We start from the raw sequence: 25,117 nt of genomic DNA on the forward strand, positions 1-25,117 counted from the left end.
ATGAACCATTTCCCAAGCAATTTCTTTCAAAGTTCCCCAGTTCACTCTGATTCTTTTATTACCCTGCTAAACCAAGCTCATAGCTAGGAAGTTTTCATTGTAATATACAGTTACTACAGTTCATACAAGGGACGCAGGTGGCGCTGTGGTCTAAACCACAGACCCTAGGGCTTGCCAATCAGAAGGTCGGCAGTTAAAATCCCTGTGACGGGGTGAGCTCCCGTTGTTCAGTCCCAGCTCCTGCCCACCTAGCAGTTCGAAAGAACATCAAAGTGCAAGTAGATAAACCGCTCTGGTGGGAAGGTAAACGCCGTTTCTGTGCGCTGCTCTGGTTCGTCAGAAGCGGCTTGGTCATGCTGACCACATGACCGGGAAGCTGTCTGCGGACAAACGCTGGCTACCTCGGCCTATAGAGCGAGATGAGAGTGCAACCCAGAAGGAAGGAAGCCAAGTACTTTTCATTGGGAGTTCTTTAAACCTTTTTCACCTTTCTTTCACTGCCAGCAGATGGAGACTTGTTTGATTTACCTTGGGGAATCTCTGTGAGTAAAGAATTCACTTATTTGGAAAGTTAAGTGTCTGTGATTTATTCTAGTCTAGGTATTTTAATGGGGAATGTTTGTTTAAAGGTGGGTGAGGGCAGATATAAATCTAACCAAGTTTTACTGTGCCTGGAGCAATCCCCATTGTGTAAAATTGTGTGACGCTACTACAAGAGAGTAAGGACTCTCTCTTCCAAACCTCTTTCTCCGACAGTCCCCCCCCCCCCCGCCTTCGTTTCTTCTCATCTTATTTTAATTGTAAAGCAGGAATGAGGAACCTATGGTCCTCCAGACATTGCTAAACTACAACTCCCATCATCCTTGACCATTGGCTGTGCTGCTTGGGGCTTATGGAAGCTGGAGTCCAATGGCATTTGGAGGGCCACAGAGGTTCTTCATCCCAGTTGCTATTGTTGTTGTTGTTTAGTCGTGTCGGACTCTTTGTGACCACATGGACCAGAGCATGCCAGGCACTCCTGTCCTCCACTGCCTCCCGCAGCTTGGTCAAACTCATGCTGGTAGCTTCGAGAACACTATCCAACCATCTCGTCCTCTGTCGTCCCCTTCTCCTTGTGCCCTCCATCTTTCCCAGCATCAGGGTCTTTTCCAGGGAGTCTTCTCTTCTCATGAGGTGGCCAAAGTATTGGAGCCTCAGCTTCAGAATCTGTCCTTCCAGTGAGCACTCAGGCCTGATTTCCTTAAGAATGGATAGGTTTGATCTTCTTGCAGTCCATGGGACTCTCAAGAGTCTCCTCCAAAACCATAATTCAAAAGCATCAATTCTTCGGCGATCAGCCTTCTTCATGGTCCAGCTCTCACTTCCAAAGAATCATTTTATATTCCCATCTTACTACAGTCATGATTGAGCTGGGTCTCACACATCTTGTCAGAATGTTTCCCACTTCACCTTGTACTGTACAACCTTGTCAAGTCATGGTTTTCTATGGATGCTGATGTGGGTCAGCAATTAGAGGTCCCAAGGCCAAATCTGACTCATCAGCTTCAAAGCCAGAGACAAGAAAAGTCTGTATAAGGATGCAATTACAGATATAGCAAGACTAGCGAGCAGCTCTCTTTGAGGGAGACTTCTCCCTCTCCGAACCTTCCTTGAAATTAGCTGCTGACCAGGAAGAGTATATTGTTGACTGGTGTCTATAAAATTACTTAATAATGGAATATATTTCATATTACCTCGTAGAAGGCAGCAGTAAAACATCAACTGCAGCATCTCATACAGGAGTGATGTGGTTCTCCAGATGTTTTTGAACTACAATTACCATCATCCCTATTGGCCATGCTGATTGGGACTGATGGAACCTGGAGTTCAACAATATCTGGAGGGCCACAGATTCTCCCTCCCTGTCACTCAGGTACTGGTTTCACCTTGTTGATAAGATTGCCATGTAGCCCTAAATCTACCTGCCTGGTCAGAATGCCACACTGATGCCGATCCTCAAGAACAACAGGTTAGTAAAGTGTGAGACTGATTTCAATGAGGCTAACATTGGATACCCCCCCCCCCCAAGTCTTTAAACATTTCTCCTTGGTTGACTTGTTGACATTTTCTATCTCTAGGTTGTTTGATCAATAAATTAACGTTGCGCTGAACAGGTCACTTGCTAAACAATTGATTATTAAGAGTGCTGAAGTGAGGCAGGCATACAGCATCATGTTGTCAGGTGTTATCGTGTGGATTATCTATCTCTTTTCTTGCTGTTCTTATGAGGCAACAAGAATAAGGAGGCCGTTGTGGATAGGCCATAATAGTATTCCTCCAGGGTTGTACTCCCCCTACTGTTTATTCTAATATATATTACTTGTGGCGCAATTTCCTTTACACAGAAGAGCTTAAAGGCATTTCTCTGGTGGAAACTAAATGTTTAGAACAACATATAGATAAGGAAAAGTAGTCTACTGGTTAAGTAAATATTTAGAATGACTTGTATCCAGCATACTCAGAGTAGACCCCCCTGAAAAGAATGGACTTGGCTAACTTAGGTCCATTAATTTCAGTAGGTCTACTCTGAGCAGAACGTAGTTGCGTATGATCTTAAATGTTCCGGTGTGTATTCTCAGAGCGACAAACCACTTTACGTTTGCTCAAAATCGGAGCAGGTTTCTGGGGGAAGCACTGCACATGACCAAAGGCCAGTGTCCATTTTTAAAAAAATATATATTTTCATGAGAAAGGCAGTCTGCATCTCCTCAGAGACGCTGTGCCCTTGGTCACAGAAGAGCTGAAAAGAAAAGGTGACCCGTCTACTTAATGATCAAATTCTATTCCATTAACATCTGTGGATGAATATTTAGAACTATACTGCCATCCCATGTTCATTTGTAAGCATAGCTTGGGGGGGGATGGATTTTTATGGGTAATGACTTTTGAGTGGGATTTTAAAAGGGAATTTAAAATTAATTCATTAAATAGGTGCTCTTGATCGGAATTACAGGACGTGGATCTGCCGTGCCTGTATGGTAACCCTGGCTTTATACATACCTTTCCTGATACAGTCCATACTCTTACGCCTTTTTTTCCTTTTTTGCTATGCTATGCAGTTCCTTCCTCAGTCTTGTGGCGTCGCTGCAGCGCAACTGCGACGAGTGGCGGCCGCTCACGAGGCCGACAGAGACTGCGCATGCGTCTCCTTAATACGTGCGCTGTCGTCCCCCGCCCCCCCCCCCTTTTACTGTTTGTTCCTTTTACAGTCTAGACGTCATTAGGAGGCGTCTACGTCATTAGGAGAGGCGGAACGGGGAGAGGGAAAAGCCAGGAAGTAGCTTCAGTGTTTACGAACACGGCAAGAGGAAGATGGCGGCGGTAGAGGATCTTGGTGTTTCTTCGCCTGGGATGGTGAGAGAAGAGGAGAGGAGAGTGTTGGGGAGGAAATGGCCGACCAAGAAAGGAGAAGGATGAGGAAGCTTCACGGCTGAGGGCGCCTCTGAACTGGGGAAGGGAGAGGTTTGAGAGGAGGGGATGGTAGATAAAGGGATCGACCTGGAGGTGAGGAAGTGCTGAGGAACCCCGAGGCAGGAGCTGATGGCGAAGGGATGTTTTTGGGGATGGGGAAAGCCGGATCTTTTAATCTCTATCTATCTTGTCACTGCTGCAGGAGGTACAGCATGGACGGGAAATGGCTCTGGCATTGTCAGGGAGGGGACATTTATTGATTTCCTTTTAAAAAAGCTTATAGCCTACACTTCTGAGCCATACAAATTACTCGGGGTAACTTAAAATAATTAAAATTGCAATGTCACCCTAAATAGAGCCGTGTGAAATAATGTTGTAGAGAATTCCAGTTTGATCTTTTCCGCAGCTTCTCTAAAAGCTTTTCCGTAGCTGCCTTAATGCGGACAGCAGCAGGAGGTCTGTGTTGGGAACACTTTAATGTATGTGGCATCATGACCATTTCAAGTAGTTCAGATGCATTGCCAGCACTGGGGGCTATTTCATGGATTTTGCTTTTTCTTGTGCTCTTGTGTTTGGGGGGTCTTGTTCACTTTCTCTATTTTTCAGTCTGCCTAACATGATAGGTGAGATGTGCTATAAATATCATCATTGAGCTTCCTCTTTTGTTGTTGTTACTGCTAAGGAAGGCTTTCTAAGGACATAGCTTGAAAGCTGCTGTGGTCCTACATTGTTCTTGTGGAAATGTACATGCTTAATGTTTTTTGGATGCCTTAATAGAACTTTTCCATGGTGCTGAGAGTATAACCGTTCCTTATATTCATATACTAAACACTTAATCTCAAAAGCAGATCTTTCTTTTCTAACATGTGTGGGTGACTTTTCAGGCTACTTCTGACACATCAGAAGAACCTGCTTCCATTACAGCAGAAGAGATGGCAGCACAGAAGAGAGAGGAGCGACTTAGGAAATTCAGAGAGCTTCATTTGAAAAGGGTGAGATCTCATTATGGGGTTGGTGCTAACAGTTCTGGTCCCTGCTTGTTAGCTTGGAGGGAGTGCATATGTAGCAGTAAACCAGCATGAGAATTTACATCCTAACAATTGCTTAGGGGCTCCACTAAAATGGGTTTTTAAAATGCAGTTTGCTTTGGGAAATTTTCTGATGCCTTAAATCAGGTGTGGGGAACCTTTAGCCCTCCAGATGTTGGTAAACTACAATTTCCAGCATCCCTGGTCATTGACCATGCTGGCTGCAGCCGATGGGAGTTTTAGATCAGCAACATATGGTGGATCAAAGATATCTGACTTAGAGACACCTGCCCTAGAGGGTGATCTTCTTTAGCATGTTTGTTTTACTTGTAGTAAATTAAACTCTGTTTTCTAAACATCTTTCTGGTTTCTTCTCCTTTTTAAAAGAATGAAGCCCGCAAGTTAAATCACCAGGAGGTTGTGGAGGAAGATAAAAGGCTGAAATTGCCAACAAACTGGGAAGCAAAAAAGGCACGTTTAGAATGGGAACTAAAAGTGGAGGAAAAGAAAAAGGTAAGCAAACAGTTATCCCTTCCCTGGCCAATGGATGTGGTCAGGTTGGTCTCCCCCTTGATGATATTCTTGGGAGGCAGGGGGCAGTCTTCTAGTGGTCCCAGGTCCTCTTACCAATGGCAGGAGCCAGAGTGCATCCCTCCAGTAACTGTGCATGGGCGTACAGTCTTGGTTATATTTTGACAGGCAGAACGCATTTAGCCTTGGGAAAGTTCACTGTGCTGAAAGAGAACCCGTTTCAAAATATCAATATGTTCTTGCTGTGTGCTAGGAGTGTGTGGCAAAAGGAGAAGATTATGAGAGAGTGAAACTGTTAGAAATCAGCGCAGAGGATGCCGAACGATTTGAGAGGAAGAGGAAGAAGAAAAATCCTGATCTTGGATTTTCTGGTAAGAAGGTGTTTGGCCGCATCTGTTCCAGCCATTGAGTGTGAATAAAATCAAGAGCTTTTATTAACAAGTGATTATGTTTAGTAGTACAATAGACTTTTTTTTTTTACTTCATAGATTATGCAGCAGCTCAGTTACGCCAGTACCAGAGGTTGACCAAGCAGATCAGACCTGACCTGGAGAAATATGAAAAACTCAGAGAAGAAAGGTAAGTCTTGTTTTGTCTGCCCCATATTATTAGTATTAGCATTATTAACATTTATTTGTCACTTACATCAAGTGTGTCAGAGTGACTTACAATTCTAAAATTGTAAAATTCTGCTTTTGACCTTTAAAGCCTTTCACGGCCTAGGACCTTCGTACCTACGGGGCCGCCTCTCCCGGTATGCCCCACGGAGAGCCTCAAGGTCCATAAATAGCAACACCCTAGTGGTCCCGGGCCCTAAGGAAGTTAGATTAGCTTCAACCAGAGCCAGGGCCTTTTCAACATTGGCTCCGGCCTGGTGGAACGCTCTGCCTCATGAGACCAGGGCCCTGCAGGATCTGATTTCTTTCCGCAGGGCCTGTAAGGCAGAGTTGTTCTGCCTGGCCTTTGGCTTGGAGCCAATTTGATTCCCTCCCTCCCTCCCTCTCTTTCTTTTTTCTTTTCCTTTCTCCTCCTGCGATGAGGCTACATTTTAAAAAAATTTAATGTTTCAATATTTTAATGTTGTATTTTAATTTTGTTTTTAAGTTGTAATCATTCAACTTGTTTTTATTATTGCTTGTTAGCCGCCCTGAGCCCGGCCTTGGTTGGGGAGGTCGGGGTATAAATAAAAATTATTATTATTATTATTATTATTATTATTATTATTATATAAAAAGCATACAAATGCAGAAATTAATACAGCATCTTAAGAAAAGACATAAGTGTTCTGGTACCTTGGAGAATAACTTGAAGGAGCTGGGTTCCTCCTTGTCCTTCACAGAGGCCATCAGTTCCTAATGCTTCGTGAGGTAGAGGTGCAACAGCAGACAGCAAAGAATTGCCATTTCCACTCAGTGCTGCTGCTGCTGCCAGGCATGCTGTGCACCTCCACTTCTCGCAAAAGGGTAATTGGTTGCAACTGCTCTGTGAGAAAGAGCAGCAGGACCATCTGCACTTGGGTGATTGTATCAACTGGACCCTTGTGAGAGAACCTGCTGTGGCTAAATGGACAGATCCCAGCTAAGCTTCAAAAGGTCAAGGCAACTGTCTGTTCTTCTTTGGCGATCACTCATAGCCGAGTAAGATTGTCTTCCATAAACACAGTTTTAGCAATGAGTTCATAAGTGACTGTGGAGACCAATTCTGGATCCACACGCCCTTCCACAGTGGGGACATTTGTTTCCGGGCGGGAGTTGATCACGGTGTGGATCTGCCAAGCGTGCCTTCCTCTTAGCACGTTTCTCCCTTGCGCCCTGGATTCGAGTGTCTTCAAAGCCCCTCTATACACAATGTCTGGCTACAGTTGTACTTCGTTTTGTGCCCGGATCCATTCCATAGCCCTAGCCGCTAGCTGAAAAGGACACAGGGTGAAGTGCCCTGTTTGCGCACGCGTGCGGAGCAGTTTGCTCTTATGCGCATGCGCTGAGCGCAATTTAGCTCTTCTGTACAAGCAGCAAACCTGGAAGTAACCTGTTCCGGTATTTCCGGGTTTGCCGCAGATGTTCACCTGAATGGACGCAAGACAAGGCAGACGTTCAGGGAGGTATTACTGTACTTGTTTCAGTAGGAAAATCTCTTGCCCCCATTAACTGATTAGAGACTTGCTGGGCATGAAATCTAGAAAACATGTATGTTAATACTGTCAGTAATGGACTGGTAAAAGTGTCTGGGTTTGTCCCCCCCCCCCCCCATTCAGTGGTGAAGATTTATTTCCGACTTCAAATAGCCTTCTCCACGGAACTCACGTGCCATGTAAAGAAGGGGTTGATAGAATGGTTTCGGATCTTGAAAAACAGTAAGTACAAAAGCAAATGAAACATTAACTAATTACAATGTCGGAGCTTTTTAAAAGAACTTTGTGAGCATCTTGTCCTGTATGACACCCCCACCCACCCACCGCACACAAATGTTGAGATCTGTTTATGAAGTCCAGCTCCAGCTTCCACCCTTTTCAGCCATTCAGTTCATCCTTATGAGTGGCAAAGCTTTTTCAGTCATAGCCTCAAATCCTGGGAGGCCATTCCATTGAAACTCCATCTGTCTCTCTGTTCTCCTTTTTTTTTTTCCAAAGACAAGTAAAAACATTTTTAAATAGTCTTTTAAAGTAGTCAGGTCTTTTAAATAGTCTCCTGCTATTTGGGTTTTTTGACAATTTGACTCTTAATTGACTTTAATTCTGTTGACTTTAATTCTTATTTAAACTCCTTTGAGCATTTGGAGCTGAAAAAGTAGTTGTGCAAAAAAAGAAAAATCATCCTTGAACAGATGTTTGCATTAGGCACAGTCTCACTGCATCAATTTTCCTTCCAGAATCCAAAAACGTGAAAAATACAGCCGGAGACGATCATACAATGATGATGCTGATATTGACTACATTAATGAGAGAAATGCCAAGTTCAACAAGAAGGCTGAGAGGTTCTATGGGAAATATACTGCAGAGATTAAACAGAATTTGGAAAGAGGAACAGCTGTCTAAGCTAGAACGTTCCAGAGGCAGGTTCAGCACTGTAGCCGGCCTGGTTTTTCAAAAATTCCCTAAGTGTAAAACCTGTTTTGCAAAAGCACCTTGAACTGTAAACTAAGGTAGTATGAACATTAAGCTAGTCCATGAAGTATTGCTCCTCAAGAACAAATTTGTCTTGAACATAAATAGGTATGTAACCATCGAAAAACCATTATTTGAATTTTGGCAGAGAACCCCTTTTCTGTTCCTTTTCATATCTTAAGTCTAGGTTCCAGCTAAAGCAAATTTGTTTCAGGGTTTTTTTATGTATCTGAGGTTTCCGTGAAAACCACCGCCTTTGTATATGCTAAAAGGCTGCATTTTTACTCAAGCTCAAATGTAAACCTGTAAGTTGTATGTTGGTTTGATTAAATTAGTTATCCAACTATGTAAAACTTTAAAAAGATGGATTAATTTTGACTCACCAGAGGTTTCTGTTTGGCCTGTGAAGCCATTTTCCAAGCCATATCCACCTGCCTGTCAACAGTTGATTTTAGTTGATGGGCAAGAGGGCTGAATTAAATCCTCCCTTGGCTATGCACACATAGTCCCAGCAGAGAACAGGTGTCTGCAGCCAAGACAGAAAGCTGATGAGCAGGGGTCAAATCCTGCTCAGCTTGGCAGGATTCCATGCCAACACCTTCCTGATTCAGGATACAGTTTGCAGAGAAACCCAGCTAAAAGCTTTCCCCCTTTAACAGGATTCCAGTACAAACTTCTTCCTGCGCTTTGAAGTTCCACCTGTCAAATTTGGCCCACCAGGGCTGGGGAGATGAAAACGTTGGCCACTGGCCGAAAAAGGATCCTCACCCCTGTTGTTGTGGTAAATCGGATAGTGCAGAACTCTGCCTGGTTTGCTGACTAAATGGAAATGTGTGGTGGTGGTAAAGGAGCCAAGTGGTGGTACAAAGAAAAATATGAAGAGTTAGGGCTGTTCTTTCCAAAGTAGGCAAATCATTTCCATAGCCCTGCCTTTGAAGCAAGTGGGATTAACTTATTCCTGAATAGCCAGACGTGGTTAGCAGGCACCAAAGCGTGATTTAACAATATGGGGATTGTGCTTTTAGAAATGCAAAATTATGTACTGTATGGAGGGAACGTCAGAAGGGTTGTAGAGGGAATGCCAGAAGGGTTGTAGAGCAGAGCGAACAGGGGCACAGTTCCTACTTAATTAAATTTTGTAATAGCTGCCAGAGATGCCCGGTGCATGCCATGTCACTAACAAGGAAGCATGAGCTCTGAAACTGAATTGACTTTAGGAAGAAACCCAGTTCTCCAATATTGCTTTTGTTGAAGAACATTGGTTATTTGCCAGGATGTTCTTTCAAGTGGACAAACAGGAGGCCCTTAGAAGACAAATGGCTTAACACCTCCCAATGCCTAGGAGCGGCAGGGACATGTGATTAAACCTTCAGTAACTGGCAACTCCCTCCAGTTTCCATGTTAACGAAAGAGCAGTTTAGAAGGATCAGAAAAAGGGAAGCCTAAGCAATAAATGAACCCCCCTAACTTGGGGGTGAGGGTGGAAATGGAGTTTTGTGGCTGCTATCCTGTGCCTCCGAAGGGAATAATGACATCGTTGAAGAGGATCATGTGTTACAAGTCATAAGGGGGGAAAATGGACTGGAGGACCTCCTGCACGCCCACCGATACATAACCTGTGTTTTATTCCCTGGTATGAATGCAGGACGACTCCAGAATATAACAAGAGTTGCCTAATCTCACAACAATGCCCAATAGGGCTCTTGGAGGTGGCCATGCACTCATGAAGGTTGCAGCATGTATTTGTCACACATGAATTGCCAGAAGATACCTTCCTTATAGGTGACTTGGAGAAACGGACTCACTGCTTTGTTCAGTTTTAGAATTCCTACTATTGTAAAGGGAAAGCTAGAGAAGAAAGCTGCTGCTAAATTTGCCAGACACGTCGCATGTAAAAACTGGCATCACATACCAGGTACTCCACAGTCTGGCCAGTGGCACCTATTGATGAATTTTGATAACTGTCAATACACACGGAGTTCTTGTATTTGAAATACAAAGTTTATAGTTTTCATAAGTTATCAGTGTGGCTATAAGAAACTGGAAAGTGATTACCAGAACAGTAGGCGCTTACTGTAAATATTCCTTTCCTGAGGGGGCAGAAAGAAGCCAGAAGAGAGCAGGATGAATCTAACCTGAACCAATTAGGAAGGGTGGCTCACCTAATTAAAGTGACAAAATTTGCTGTTGCAAACCCTGCCCAAAATCACCCTCTATGGTCGTGTACCTAAGAAAATTGCCACAAAGGATGCAGAACCCTCAAATATCCCATAGCACCTTCCCAAGTGTATTTCAACCCTCTTCCATGTGTTGTCTTCCAACATGAAGTTCCAGATTCAATGTAGATAATAAAATGAGGTATTTTTTAACAAGCAAAAACCCATATATGTACAGCAGCCATCAGCTGAACTTAATCTTCCCTAACCGAACAAGCCGAAAGGTTTGGTCTTAAGATACAATCCTTTATGTTTATGATGCATACATAGTATGAGCTGGGGTGCATGCAGGAGTTAAAAAAATGGAAAGGGGATGAATGTAATAATTGGGTATGGACAAAGGGGCTTGAGAGGGAATAAGGCATGAAAATGGTATGCAAGGGTTGAAAAAATGGCAGAGGGAAAAGGAGTGGGTTAAGATGAAAGCAGGTGCATGAAAGGGACTGAAGAATAGGGGGTAGCGACTTTGTAATTGGGCAGATTAAAAGGTTGTTTGGTAGTTGCAATGTGTGGACGGCAGAAGATGCAGGTTACCATGGGGATGTGTTGTGTGCAAGGAAGGGGTTGCACAAAAAAAGGTATGGATGTGAGTGAAAGCAGGGTTTTAGAAGTGGCTTCAAACATGGGGCTGGGAAGGGGGAAAGCAAGCTTAGCAGTTGCTTGGTGTGGGAAGGGGAAGCTCATGGGGCTTTAATGGAAGGAATGTCAGAAGGGTTGTAGAGCAGAGCGAACAGGGGCACAGTTCCTAGTTTAATTTTGTAATAGCTGCCAGAGATGCCCGGTGCATGCCATGTCACTAACAAGGAAGCATGAGCTCTGAAACTGAATTGGCTTTAGGAAGAAACTAAATATCTGGCCTCACCACCCATGTCATTGTGAAGACACAAGTGATCCTCAATAGATCATTCAGTCAACTCAGACCCTATCTTTGCAAAAACTACCCAAAAGGATTACTTCAAGATGGACAGTCATAGTTTAATGGGACTGTGTTCCAGGTGACAAATTAGGTGCCTAAATTGAGAGGATGGGTTGCCAACAACTTGGGTTCCTTTATCTTCAGCAGTGTGAACTAAAAACTCTAGATCAGTGTGGTCCAACACATGGGCCGCAGGCTGCCAGGGCTCTGGAGTAGTGGTGTGAGCATGGTGGTCCTGAGACAGCAAGCAGCTACTGCAGCAGGAGCCACCTGACACCAAGAGGATGGGCGTCAGCTGAGCTTGGGGCAGCAAATAGTGAACAGACACAGAAGCGCAGTTGGCCACTGCCCGAGGCGCCCTCACAAGAGGGCTCATTGAGCTGGGTGCTTTGGGTGGCCCCTTTGGCTGCGCTGCTTATCTCCAAGGTAAATAATGGGGATCCTGGGGAGGGTGGGAGGCGAGAGGTCACACTGGGCAAGGTGCTGGTGGAGCAGGCAGGAAAAAAACCATGGGGTGCTAAGTACTGTGGAAAAAAACCCCATTTGATTTTCTTCAGATGTGCTTTACAGGACAGAATATAGACAAAAGGATTGTTTTTAGCAGCCAACCATAAATTCCTCTTTTCCAAGTTGGTTTTGATGAAGTAATGAGACATCTTCACAATATTTAAAGATTCAGCTTCATAGCAGAATTTTGAATAAATGTTAACATTCAAAATGCTTCAGGCACAACTCAGTTAAAGAGGGCATAGTTCACCTTGCAAATGCCAATAATTTTGCTTTGCAGTTCCAAAGCAATTTTGATTTGAAGTGGTAGTACAAAAGTTCATCTGCTCTGTTACGCCTTTGCTTTTACTGAAGGGCCTTACTTTCCAAGGCAGCAGGCGACTCAGCCTGGATGTCGTACAATTAAGGCAATGCTGGCTACAGTAGAGGCCTGGAAATAAACACAACTCACAGCAAAACCCCCACAGCTTCCAGTAGATGGTGCTAGCATTACACAATCTCAGCCCGTGAACATTACATTTGCTGCAGTGGATGTTAAGTTGGCTGTTTTGTATTTTGTTGACGAAGTTTACAGAAGAATCTGCCTCATTTTCAGGTACCAAAGTTACAAGGAAAAGTGCAACTTGCTCATGCCTCTTTGGCCTTGAACATCCCATTCACTTTTGTTAAGTATAAATGCTCAGAAATGTCACACAATATTCAGGATAGGTTTATTTAAAAGTTTTTATTTTATACACGTAGTCCAGTTTTATGCATATTAAAAGAAAGGTGCTGCTTGTGCAAGTGATCTTATCTCTAGCTTTTAAGTCAAGTCACAAAATCTAGCTTTCTCCTTAAATGTCATACGAACTAATCACATTTAGCAATAGCAACACATCCATACAATATAGGGATTACCTAATACCTACTTTCATCTGACATAAACTTTGCCCCAACCAAACCCTTCTGCTTGAAAGGCAGTCTACTTAAATTCTACCTTAAGTTTGCATTACAACATTATAAGCCTTTGGGGCAAACTACAAGAAAACCGGAATTTATATATCTAGCACTAGGCTCTTAGCAGTTGTACTTGGAACATGCACAAGCTCAGAAGGTCATAGCTGACAATGCAAATGTTTTACTTCTAACTAAAAGTGCAACATGAGAGCAATTATGCTGGTTCCATAACAAGACAGCAGACAAAAAATATTTTAACCTTGTGCAACTGAAAATTCAAAGTTTTGCCACTTCAAGAGCACAAGTAGAATTTGCTTATCCCTCTGCCACTTGCAAAATATGGTGGTGTTCAGGTTAAACAGGAATGTGGGAAGCTACACAAGCCAACTGAATTACCACCAGGAGCCATAAATCACACTTTTTAAAGTGTTGACTTGAAAAGTATTAAAAGTGTAGAAAAAATAATTTTATATGTAGTACAGTAATTAAGCTACACTCACATTAAACACTAGAAGTTGCTACATGACTCACAAGGAGAAAAGTTACCCACCTGTAATTTAGTCTATTACAGCCACATGAAAAGTTATTTACAGAAATGTAAGATTCCAACCTGTAATTTCTGGACCTCTATATAACTCCCATAGTATATCTGGAAAATAAACCAAATCTCAAATTAATACAGTTTTAAGCATTCTGTATTTAAACCCTGAATTTTGAGAGGATTTCAAACCCCATAATGCCTCAACAGCTCAAAGAGATCATGGGTACTGGCATGCTCTAGAGGATGTACTTTTAGGTGAAATGTTATGGAACATAACATTTTCCTCATTCCCAACAGGAATCCATTGACCAGATGGGGTCTCTTTTTTCTTGTCTTTTCCTGAGGACAGTGTGGCTTCTTTAAAAGGAACAGTTGCTGGTTTTAGGGCCAGTGACCCTGCCACAATGCATTCTGAAAAATAAAATTAACATAAATTGTAAGATATAATCCAATTAGAACAACATATGAAGACATACAGAGCTGCTTAAGGATCAATTCCTGTGCAAACTTCCATACTTGAATCTTTAAAGCTCATAGGTAAGGACTAAAAAGTTCAATTCCTATTAGAGCACTCTCCACATTGCTACCTGTCCTATGCTTCTAAGCCAGGCATAGGCTAAATCCAGCCCTCCAGATGTTTGGAACTACAATTCCCATCACCTCTAGCTAACAGGACCAGTGGTCAGGGATGATGGGAATTGTAGTCCCAAACAATTGGAGGGCCTATGCCTGTTCTAAGCAGATTTAAAGCTGATTTATCTGTAACTGGGATAGGGAACCAGTGGCCCTCCAGATGTGAAATTATAACCCGCATAATCCCTGTTCACTGGCTGAGACAGAATTGGGAATTAAACAGTATCTGGAGGGTCACAGTTTCTCTATGCCCACTCTTAAGGTTTGTGATGTTTTACACAATCCATATTAAAATATCTAAAAATAGATCATATATGAGAAATCAAATCTCCACAAAAATTCATTATCGCAATGAGCACCATATTAGTAGATGTAGGATTTGTTTTTCCAGACCCCTATACCAATTCTGTCTTATTTTTTATATTTAAGTTTTCACATGAAAGGTTGGAAGCATGTTTTTATTTTGAAGGAAGTGCCACTGAACTCGGTGTACTTGCTTCTGAATAGAACTATAAACTACTCTCTTTCTCTCTCTCTATATATAGATATACATTCAATTTATTGATCTCAGAGGTACAAGAAAGGCACTGTAATACTTGTCTCAGATCCCTTTTTTGGCATTTTCTGTTATTTTTTTCTGGGTTGTTCAAAGGGAAGGTCTATTTTAAACCTAATCACATAGCTCATAGGAAAGAACAAAATCTGTTCTAACACACTACAGCTGTAATCCTAAACTTGCATGTCTGAAAATAACCTACAATAAAGCTATCAGGCTTTAAAATAAACATTGTTAGGATCAGACTCAAAGTATGCGCCTTTGGTTGGCTCGTATCTAGGCGCCCCCCCTCCCCATTACAATTTTCCAGGACGTGTGGGGAGCCAACACATGAAGAGAAGGCTCACCACTACAAGTTCCCTTCACACTACTTGATGAAACAACAGAGTACAACAAAAAGTGTGGAACTAACAGGCTATTCCCTGCTCTTTCCTTCATTGTGAGGCATGAATGCCTACTAAAGAGGGGAGTTCATCTTTGCTGTTTTCAGAAAATATTGTGTATAACCTCATTCATTCCTTAATGCTGTGTTCACTAGATATTTTGGAAGATGAATTGATGAAGTGTAATATTTTTCATCAAAATAATTGTTACATCATTAACTCCTACATATCAGCTTCATAAAGATTAGAAGATCTTGTTTGCAAGTGAAGTCCGATTCTTCTGATCTTCCCCTTCACATCTGGGAGAGCTATCAATATCATTTTATAGTTGTCTAAATTCCTGCTTAACTTAGAAATGGAACAAGCCCCTGATATTTCATAGAGAGTACCATAGGATTTCGTTTGTGTAAAAGCTTTCTAATCTTCTGGAAAATGTGTTATATAATACAGCTTTTGCTAACTTGGTTTTTATTTCCCTCCCCTAAGTTAGCTTGGCTACAGCCCACAATCACTTAGTTACCACCAGATTTTCTTCATCAGTGCTGGAGACCATATTCATGATTTCTATAAGACAGAAATAAAGCATGTAAAATGCGCTGTGTGTCCAGATAAAGAATTTCTGGGAACTTTTCGTTGCATCACAATTTGACAGGTATTAGAACACCATTTGAAATTTAACATCCATATAAATTAGCCTTATCTGGGTCAGCAAAACGTATGAAAAAGGACCCCAACTAGTAAATTGAAGAGCTAGTAAAATACGTAATTTATTTTATTATTTAATCATTAGGAAATCTCAGAACATTTTCAAAGAACTCAGATGTTTAAGATTACTTGGTAACTTTACCTCAACAGGCTAAGATTTGACATCTGCCATTTGGTTTCCAAACTTGAAAAATATTAACTACATTCTGAAAATATTTTCAAATATTTATTTTCATTGATGAAACAAGGCTAGCTCTATTTTTTTATGTAGTTTTTCAAAGCATTTAGTTTTAGCATCTGAATAACCATTTCACTTACCATAGTCTTTACACTCTCCTCATTTGGCTTTCTGCTTTCGCTTTCTTTTGATATTGTACCAATTTTCAAGCTGGCTGGCAGGACCACATTGTCTGTCCCCAAAGTTTTTGCTGCATTGGCCTTTGCGATTTCCAGTAGCTCTCTTTTTTCTAAAACAAATAAACAACAGCAGGTACTCAGCCCTCTAGGTGACATGGGTTTAAAATGCAATAGAAAACTAACTGAAAGCACCAAAAAAGGAATTCAGACAAGTTCCACAGTGCAAGATAAAGGGAAGTTAGTGATGACTGAGCCGAAAAGCTAAATTTATACTTGGGGGGGGGGGGGTTAGAGGTGATTTTCAAAGACAGTACACTAAAGAATTGAGACAGTGACTTCCCAAACACATCAAGTGATTCTACAGCCAACTAAGGATTTGAACACAGGAACTGAACTGAACCAAACCAAACCAAACCAAACCAAACCAAACCAAACCACAGGAACTTCAATGTACAGCTATTCTTGGAGAAGAACTCTCTACTTCTATCAGTTAATGAAAGTACAGCAATAGTCTCTAGACAGGACTTTTTAAACTAAGATGGGATATATTTTTTCTATAGCAAAGTTTGAAAACATCCTATCTCCACCAATATATATTGATGATCTGCCAATACCTTTTTCAGTCAAGCGAAGAGGGGTTCTACTGCGAGATCTTGATCGAGAACGGCTTCTCCAGCTTCTATAAGCCTCAGGATATATGGTTCTTCCAAATCCATAGTATCTTCGGCTTCTTGACCTGCTTCTGGAGTAAGATCTTCTATAGCATGGTCTTCCAGGAGACCTACTACGTGATCTGTATCTTGGAGGAGAGCGACGGTATCGCCTATGGTATCTAGGATGGTATCTTTCTCGGTATTTGTAGCTACGTGATCTTGACCGGCTTCTGGAATAAGATCTTGAATACCTTCTGCACCTCCAAGAACAATTCCTTTTAGCACGTAATCTTGATCTGCTTCTTGACCTACTCCAGCTTCTGGAGGAAGAGGAAGTGCTTGAACTTGATCTTGTGGAGTAAGATGACCTACTAGATGATCTTGAAGATGATCTTCTGCTACAGCTGCTCCTTGACCTTGAACGGGACCTTTCTTTTGGTGAACTCAAAGTCAAGTCATCCATAAAGACTGTCATCTCATCTGTCTTTTTGCTAGATTTTTGCTTTTCGGTATTTTTCAAACTTGTGCCTTCTGCTTTCGGTTGCCCAGTTCCCGTTCCTTTGTTTAGGAGAAGGAGGGATAGATAGAAGTTTTGATTTAAAACTTCTGCTATTGTGAACTATGACAATGTCATAACTGCATAATGTTTCTTCCAAGTCAACTCGGAAGCATTATTAAAAACCTTATGCCTCAAAGATTTTAAGTGGCATGGTTCAGATCTTTCATTTGACAGCCATAGAACCTCCTTTCAAACAAAAATGCTTGAATTCTAGAAACTAATGCTCCACTCACATCACAGAACGGTCAAATTAGTATTTTGAGCCACTATGGAGCTAGAGGCATTCAACTGTATGCAATATGAAGTATTTAACAATCAAGATGGCTGCTGTTATATAACAGCAGCCATTTTAGTTACAACACACTGGATCTATCATACTAGGGTATAATCACTCCTGTTTCCTTAATTCTTCAAACCACTTTTGTTCTATGATCCTGCTCTCTTCATTAGGAGTTTTATGTGTTAATTTGTGTTTATTAATAATCAAAGCAAAAATATTGACTGTACTGTATTGCTACCACAAAGTATGAAAATTATTCTAATGCTTTAAATAGAGGAATATTTATCACTAGCAAACCATACAGGAAAAAGGTTCTGTCTGGAGCCTTGAATCACCTAATTCAGCAAGCACCTTTGAATTGCAGACAACTAATTAAATGGAGTGGAAACATTTTAGATATAAAACATCAGCAGCCAAACACTAGACATACATTCCCATAAGCAACATACCAATAGGTGCTGAAAAACTCCCATTCTGCTCAGGACTTCCATGGTTCTGTGGATTCCTATGAACAAGAGTTGCAACCATTCAGTCAGTTCTTTTTTAAAATAAATTTTATTAGAATTTAAGAAGAACTACAATATTATCCTTCAGTTCTTTCTACAGAAAAAATACTTTCTCAGGTCCTTCCCCTGCAATATGGGCATAATACTGAGCGACATTGTACTGTGAATTTGATGCACTTTCAACATACTCAAAAGTGTTAGGATCAAGTTACTAGTCTTTTCCTAAGCATTTTTACTCCCATCTTCAACTGTGCTTACTCCCAGATAAAACATCATCTCTATTGTTAATCACACACTGTATAATTTTACTTTCTCCAAAAACCTCCTTAACAGAAAGCAGATTTTACTGGGCTTTTCAAAAAAGGACTCATGGTGCTCAGCATGCAAGTGCCTAAAAAACAGCACAATCCTGCCAATGTCAACCACCACTAAACCCTGCTGATTTCAAAGGAAGCATTCAAGAACATTCTCAAGACTGCTTTGGACATTTATTTTTGGGAAACATACATGGGATTTGGCTGTTTCTGACAGCTTATTGTTCTAATTTAGGGGGATATGGAAAAACTAGACTGCCCTTGTGAACTCTCATGGTAGTTTACACAAAAGACACGTTTGTTCAAAAACATGCTTGACAGCATAAATTACTACTTTACTTCAAGCAGCAGACTAGGGTAGCCTACAAATTAGTTATTAGCTATAATCCAACGCGTGCACTCCCCCCCCCCATCCTACTTAAAAGCTGGCAGCCTTTTCCCTAGCCCTTTATTACCTTTCGCGAAGTGCCACACCCGTGAACAATACATAGTAGGAAGTGAGCCTTACTGAAGGAAACAGGGCTTTTGCTTACTTCTGAATCATGGGCACGACTGCATTTCTTGCATACAAAGAGACGAGAGGTTCCTGCCTGCCTCCAAGGATCTTACAGTCTCAAAACGGATTATGGGAAAGGGAAGCAACAATGGGGGGGGGGGGGGACGCCAAGGGCAGGAAGGAATGACCCCGAACAACTACAATTACTTCATTGGTTTTGTTTGGCTACAATTCCGAACAAGTTAAAGAAATGCCACACCCCAAAAACGAGTTTGGAAGCAAAGAGGGCTGGCAGCACAATCCGACGAGAATACTCTTCGTACCCCTACAGAAGCTTCATATTAAAGATTTTTTTAACCTAACAGGGTTGTTGTGAGCTATATCAGCCTTAGCTTTCCTTCCACCAATAATAGGTTTATTTGTTACGGGTTTTTCCTCTCCCCCCACCTCCTGCCCTTCAAGTAGCTCTGGACTGCAAACTCGAGTCTCCTCCGCTTTGTCTTCACAGCGGATGGGTCAATCCGACGCCAACCCGTGTCAGCCTGTACCTCCCCCCTCGGGAAGAGGCCAATACTGACCCGCTTCTCTCTCTCGCGGGAGCAAGGAAGCCTTAAGAAAGCTCGTGTTAGCAGCCGCACTGCCTCCAGAGTCTCCTTCAAATACCCCCGCTTCGCCTCATAGCCTTTAGTTCTCCCCTCCCCGCGCGAAAATAAGATGAAAAAATCGCTTCAGACTCACTGGTACCAGGTGGATGGGCCCTGGCTTTGCGGTGGTGCCTGAGGGGAGAGCCCACCTTCGTTGGTAACTGCCATGACCGGAAGAAGGAAACGAAGGGAAGGTGCCGAAAGAACAAAAATACGCTCGGAAATCTCCTCAAAAAGCCGGGGCTGGTAATAAAGCTCGCTCGGTTTTCTCTCAAATATGTCGTCAGACACGTTATTAAAAAAATTAAAAAATCACACAGACATCCCCCGAACAACAAACAGCGTTAAAATCGCTCCGCAGTCAACAGCCGCCGCCAGGTCGACCGGCTTGTTATGGCGCCCGAGACCAACTGAAATGGCGCAGAAGCTTCCAGATCCTCAACCGACGAAGGGAGGGGGCAGGAGGAGGAGGGATTACAGTATGTGTTTGTAACGTAACGTTGGCGTCAGTGCGCAAGCGCAGTTCGGGATTGAGGGTGGGGCGGTAGACATAGAGACACTGGGCGGTAGACATAGAGACCAGGAGGCGCCTCCTCCGTCCGAAGCATCCATGGTACAGTGGCGCCTTCAGCCTCATCTCCGATCTGCGCGCTTTACTTTGGTTGAATAGAAGCCATATCTAACACTTTGGGCATTACTTCCGAGTGGCCATGTATGCGCTTGAGCTGCACGCTTCAACTTCCGCCTTCTATATTATACAATACATATAGAAATTGTGTTTTTAGGTTATAAATCTCCCAGCTCGGATTCTCTAATACGAGAATTAGACTCCTGGATTAGCCTGGATGCTGATACTCTTGTCTCCACGATCGGGGGAAGTAATGCTTCGGAATACCAGTTGCTGAAATAACAGGATGTTGGACTAGATGGGCCGTTGACCTGATCCAACAGGCTCTTCTGATGTTAGCTTATTGATGATGGTAGACAAGACAAAAGCTACGTTCTGTTTTGCGAAGTTAGTCAATGTAATAAATACATCATTTTAGTGGTATCCTTCCGCGACCCTGAGCAAACTTGTCCGGAGTGCTATTTTCACACTTTAAAATTCAGCTTTTTCCCCAAACACACAACTAGGCATGAATGTATACCCGCTCCTCCTGTGCATCTGCACGATTACTGTTCTGGCTCGATTCAGATATTATTTATTTTCATATTTTACTGGCAGAACGCTGATTTCTTAGTTGGAAGACCTGAGTTTGAAAGATCGTGAACTTTTAATTATACCCCTTTGGGGCGGGGAAAAAGATGCTGGTATCAGATTGTGCTGCGATAAAGCCCTGGCTTTACTCCGAATGAACAAGGCTCGCGCGCACACACAGGCACCATTCTTGTCCCCGGTTTATATAAGCGCACGAGTGGGCCTTCGCTGCGCTGTCAACGTTTCACCACGCTAAAACCCCAATAAAGCAAGTTTGCTCATTTACTATTCTGCATGATTGCGTGTTGGGTTGAATAAACGACAGACGACGTGGTGGGATATCATATCCGGGAGGCATCTCGTAGCAGGAGGCTAAGAGTGTCCCTTTTATTGTATATTGGGCTCAATTGCCCCATCTATAGTGGCTGCTGATTGGATGCAGCGAGCAGCGTGGGTAACGCACATAATGTTGCACATATTACATACATAGAACATACGCATCAGAGAGAGAGAGCACAGAACATCACAACCAGAGATAACTACCTAAGATAGATAGGGTGTCTTACGCAGGGATTATACAGAGTGCACTTAACATTCTTCTAGTCTGTGGTAATAAACATGGGAAGTTTATAGTTAGATTAGGGGGTCATGACATCAGCTAAGCTTAGGGATCTTTCCGTGCCAGGGACGGGCACAGAAGGCACAAGAGTGAGGCAGTTTTCACTTACGCAGTGTCTCTGAGATATATCAGGGAACAGGCAGACACAGACCATATCAAGGGGGGGGAAAGCATCCCGTTTCAGGCATACACAGGGATCCAGGAAACTCACTCTACATCTCCCCCTTTCTTTTATTATATAGAAGGTATTTGTTTCACTAGTGGAGGTAAGATAGAAAAACCAAAAGTATTTCGGGATACGTGGTTTGCCGACGCCTGCCCAAAATAAGTTTGCTCCTATTTACCTCCAAGAGTTACGGTTGTTGTTGCCACTTAGTAAAGTGGGCGGCAATGAGTTTTTGTGGAGGTAGAGGGGGGGAGAAGAGTTGAGTGCAGAGACGTATGAGACTAGGAATGCATTGAATGAAGCAGCATAACAAAATTAAAATGCATATAATAACAATAGCGTATTGAAAGAGTTTGCGAAGCCAGTTTAAGTTCGGCAGCCAATTGGTGAGCCACTGGGTGAGTGAATCCCAGAGGCTGGAGAATCCAACGTCCTGTTTAATGTGGTGAGTGAGGTTTTGCAGGTGAGAGATTTGATTTCTGACTGCCTTAGAATTGTCAGAAATATTGAAACAGCACATCGCATCCACTTGTTCACAGCCATAATGATGAAGCATAAGGAGGTAGTCGATAGCTGCGCGATTTTGCAGTAGCCCGTGTTGTATCTCGCTCTGTTCTGTATTTAGCAGGTGGAGAGCGTTTGAGGTGAAATTAATAATTTTCGCTGCAGAACAGGCCAGTGCATTAATGTTCCGGCTGTTCCGTACCGCCAAGCCTGGAACACCTAGAAGGGATACGGCTAGAGAAATATATTCAGATCTGCTGGGAAGAGAAACAGAATCATCACAATCATTAGTCAATTCAACAGAGCGGCGATGTCTAGGGCGGGATAGATGTTGTTTCTTTGGTAAAATGATGGACAACCGACTCAAGCAGCAGGGAGTTCCATGGGTAATGTTTGCTGGAATGTAATTGAATGTGTAACCTGGGCAGGACCAGAACCATCCTGCAGGTAACTCAGTGTATTTATATACATAGGAAATATTTACATAAGAAGAGCAGTTAAAGTTATCCTTGCTCATTCTTACACAGTTATTCTTAGTGCAGTTCACCATACGTGCGCATGTCATGTTATATGTCGCAACGTACGGGGTTAATAGGTCCACGGCCATGGTGGGGCGCTTGCGCACCTGAGTACCCCAAGTGGAGTAAGCGGAGTAGCCAAGAGTGCGAAGGGAATCATTTTTGGGTAGGGAAGAGTAAAACCAAGTGTCATTTTGAATATCAGATGGGTCATGGCACACAGGGATAAGGCAAGAGCCAAGAATTTCACCCACAGATACCTGCTGTGATAAACAAAAGGAAGAAACGTTGAGGGTTTTTGCAAAGGATTCCCATACATTCGATGTTGTTGTTGTTGCACCGCCAATGGGGGCGGTGGCTGAGAGGGGAAAAAGGGAGAGGCAGAAAATGAGAACAAACATGGAATTCATATTAAGGCAGGAAATAAGGCAGAGAAGCACGTTATCGGGGGTTGATTCTAGCTGTTTGTCCTTCATGAGTTGTGAAAATTTACTCATTTAATTGAATGGTAGCGTCTAATTGTTGCAAAAGGTCTCTGCCCCACAGATTCAGATGAATATTCAAAATGCACGGTTGAATATGAGCAATAATAGCAGAGCTATTGGGCAGAGAGACAGGCAGCCAGTGTACACTCTTTGCGGAGGTTTGAGTGCCTCCTACACCCCACACAGCGGAAGAGGACTCGAGGGGCCACGTAGGGTCCCAGCAACTGGTGGAAATGACAGAAACGTCAGCTCCTGTGTCAATCAAACCTTCCAGAATTTTACCATTGATTTTATACTTACGAAGAAGTTTCTGCTTATTGATTCTCTCTACAACCGCTAAAAGCTGTGGAGAAAAAGAAGAGAGCTGGTGCAAATTACTATCCATCATTGAAACAGAAGGGTAGGCTGGGAGCATTACCAAATGCGCCCAAGTGTCACCTTTTTTCAGCTGCATGGGCATGTGGCTCCAAAGTTGAACCATGACAGTGCCCACATAATCTGGGGCTAATACTGCTGGGATAACCATGATGCCTTCTTTGCCCGCAGAAAGCTTGGGTAAAATTATACCTGCGACCTTAGAGGGCAGGGGGCCCGCCAGTTGGGTGGGCATAAGCACAACTTCACCAGGTAAAACAGTCTCTTTGTCTTCCTGATTGATTAAGTCGATGGTGAAGTCAGAGGATTTTTCTTTAGAAAATTTTGCAATAGTAGTATCAGATGGAGTAGCTTTCGAAAAGTTTTCAGTAGTAGAAACTAAAGGCAGTGGGCTCTCTAATTCTCCTGGCCCGAGAGCAGGGCCTCCTGGGAGTTTCCCGAACTCCTGCATTGGTTTGCCCAATGGTAGCCTTTTCCACACTTAGGGCATTTTTTGGAAGGTCTAGCCTTGTTGTTAGTATCAGCATTTTTGTGGGCCCCCCCGCCAGGGGCCCTGCATTGTTTAGCAAAATGGCCTGGGCGTTTGCAGTTGAAGCAATTGCCTGTGGGCCTGTTATTAGATTGAAGTGCAGTAGCAAGCAGGGACATAGCATGGCTTTGGCTACCTACTTCTGAACAAGCTTTAATCATATCAGCCAGATCATATTTAAAGCGGCGTATAACGGTCTGCAAGGCAGTTTTGCAGTCTGTGTTTGCGTTTTCAAAAGCCAATTTTTTAGTTAGTTCATTTTGAGCCGTGGTGTTATCGATCTGCCTGGTGATTGCTTCTTTCAAGCGATCTATGAATTGATGGTAAGGCTCTGAATGTTGTTGTTTTATGTTCACAAAGGAGGACATGGGCTGGCCTGAGACAGGGATCTTTTTGAAGGCACGTAGCACGCAGGTGGCAGTGCGACTGAAATGTATATTTGTCAGCGCAGCCTGCACCGTTATGGTCTCATAAGTGCCAGCGCCGAAAAGTTGGTTGGCTGTATGGTTAACATCAGCCATAGCCATAGCACTATGCTTAAATTCACTTTCAAAAACCACATACTGAGCTGGAGTTAAAAGCATACACATCAGATCCTTCCAATCCTGAGGTAGCATAGTATAAGAAGTTGATATTGCCTCCAACATTCCTAGCACATAGGAAGATTTCAGCCCAGAATCAGCAACTGCCCGCCTTAAATCTCTTATTACAGAATAAGGCAAGTGCTCATGGAGGATTCCGTTAGTAGTTTGGGTAATTGGAAATGCAGATGGCAAATCTCCTGGCCAATTTGTTTGTTCTTCTAAAGAGAGATCACCTTGTTGCCGTGCCTGCGAGACAGCTGCACGCACGGCTCCTATGGGGGCAGGGGCATTTCCAGGCGAAAAAGGGAGAGGAGGGGGGGGAGGAGGAGGAGGGGGAGGAAGGGAAAGCATGGAAGGAGGAGGGGGAGGGAGGGAAGGCATGGAAGGAGGGGGGGGAGGGAGGGAAGGAGGAGGAGGAGCGGATGGGATGCCTTCATGCTGAGGCGAAAGGGGGGGTTGGAATTGAGTTTGCTGGGGGATTTGGCCGGCCGGGGGGGGTGCAAGGGAAGGAGGTAAGCAGTTTGGATATGGGGGGGGATTGTCTGCTGTGGTTGAAATGGCAGGGGCTGTCGGAGATGCCTGACAGTCCTGATACAGGTCCAAACCCAAATCTGGGTCTAGTCCCAAATCGGAGACAGCTTCCATGCATTTTTTCCAAGTGAGCAAACAATGAATCGGAGCCCTGGGTTCTTTAAAGAGGGAGGACCCGATCTTCTGCCATGTTGCTGGTTCCAGAGATCCAGTCTCCGCTAACCAGGAACATCTGCAGGATACTTCACATATTAATTTTTCAACATCTTTTAAACTAATATGAACACCCACCAC

At 43.0% G+C, this 25,117-nt stretch overlaps 2 protein-coding genes and 2 long non-coding RNA genes across 6 annotated transcripts in view; 2 read left to right on the forward strand and 2 right to left on the reverse strand.

The window, feature by feature from the left end:
• The window catches only part of LOC310684839, a 59,746-nt gene extending 56,560 nt beyond the window's left edge, over positions 1-3,186 (reverse strand). The window contains exon 1 of one of the 2 annotated variants that reach the window (XR_014514855.1): positions 3,040-3,186. This is a non-coding gene — a long non-coding RNA (uncharacterized lncRNA). The remainder of the gene's footprint in view (positions 1-3,039) is intronic. The other variant, XR_014514856.1, reaches the window with a different exon arrangement.
• Positions 3,187-3,235: 49 nt separating this feature from the next.
• SYF2 (SYF2 pre-mRNA splicing factor) lies at positions 3,236-8,465 on the forward strand. Its single transcript, XM_083456064.1, has 7 exons — positions 3,236-3,393; positions 4,335-4,442; positions 4,866-4,991; positions 5,263-5,380; positions 5,498-5,588; positions 7,264-7,362; positions 7,878-8,465. The coding sequence occupies exons 1-7, from the start codon at positions 3,352-3,354 to the stop codon at positions 8,041-8,043; spliced, it is 750 nt and encodes a 249-aa protein (XP_083312190.1). The 5' UTR covers positions 3,236-3,351; the 3' UTR covers positions 8,044-8,465.
• Positions 8,466-12,456: 3,991 nt separating this feature from the next.
• On the reverse strand, positions 12,457-19,824 carry RSRP1 (arginine and serine rich protein 1). Of its 2 annotated transcripts, XM_083455923.1 has the most exons (6): positions 19,409-19,824; positions 17,804-17,859; positions 16,477-17,073; positions 15,824-15,972; positions 15,321-15,364; positions 12,457-13,639 (listed from the first exon to the last, which is right to left on the reverse strand). In XM_083455923.1, exons 1-5 carry the CDS (start codon positions 19,480-19,482, stop codon positions 15,356-15,358), a joined length of 885 nt encoding a protein of 294 aa, XP_083312049.1. In that variant the 5' UTR covers positions 19,483-19,824; the 3' UTR covers positions 12,457-13,639; positions 15,321-15,355. The 2 variants fall into 2 exon arrangements, with proteins under 2 accessions (XP_083312049.1, XP_083312048.1); XM_083455922.1 differs by lacking the exon at positions 15,321-15,364.
• LOC310684818 lies at positions 17,880-19,016 on the forward strand. Its single transcript, XR_014514823.1, has 2 exons — positions 17,880-18,022; positions 18,056-19,016. It is a non-coding gene; the product is annotated as an uncharacterized lncRNA (long non-coding RNA).
• Positions 19,825-25,117: the final 5,293 nt, after the last annotated feature.

The sequence above is a fragment of the Podarcis tiliguerta genome (genome assembly GCF_965153285.1).
Source record: "Podarcis tiliguerta genome assembly, chromosome: 8".
Lineage (NCBI taxonomy): Eukaryota > Metazoa > Chordata > Lepidosauria > Squamata > Lacertidae > Podarcis > Podarcis tiliguerta.

What these genes read in the sequence shown, in the direction of transcription:
- SYF2 (XM_083456064.1), top strand. Translation starts at nt 3,352, where the DNA reads ATGGCGGCGGTAGAGGATCTTGGTGTTTCTTCGCCTGGGATG. An exon ending in GAAAAACTCAGAGAAGAAAG is followed by an intron (nt 5,589 to 7,263) that starts GTAAGTCTTGTT and finishes CCCCCCATTCAG; the next exon opens with TGGTGAAGATTTATTTCCGA. An exon ending in GTTTCGGATCTTGAAAAACA is followed by an intron (nt 7,363 to 7,877) that starts GTAAGTACAAAA and finishes TTTTCCTTCCAG; the next exon opens with AATCCAAAAACGTGAAAAAT.
- RSRP1 (XM_083455922.1), bottom strand. Translation starts at nt 19,482, where the DNA reads ATGGCAGTTACCAACGAAGGTGGGCTCTCCCCTCAGGCACCACCGCAA. An exon ending in GAGTTTTTCAGCACCTATTG is followed by an intron (nt 17,074 to 17,803) that starts GTATGTTGCTTA and finishes TCCTAAACAAAG; the next exon opens with GAACGGGAACTGGGCAACCG. An exon ending in AGGAGAGTGTAAAGACTATG is followed by an intron (nt 13,640 to 15,823) that starts GTAAGTGAAATG and finishes TTTATTTTTCAG; the next exon opens with AATGCATTGTGGCAGGGTCA.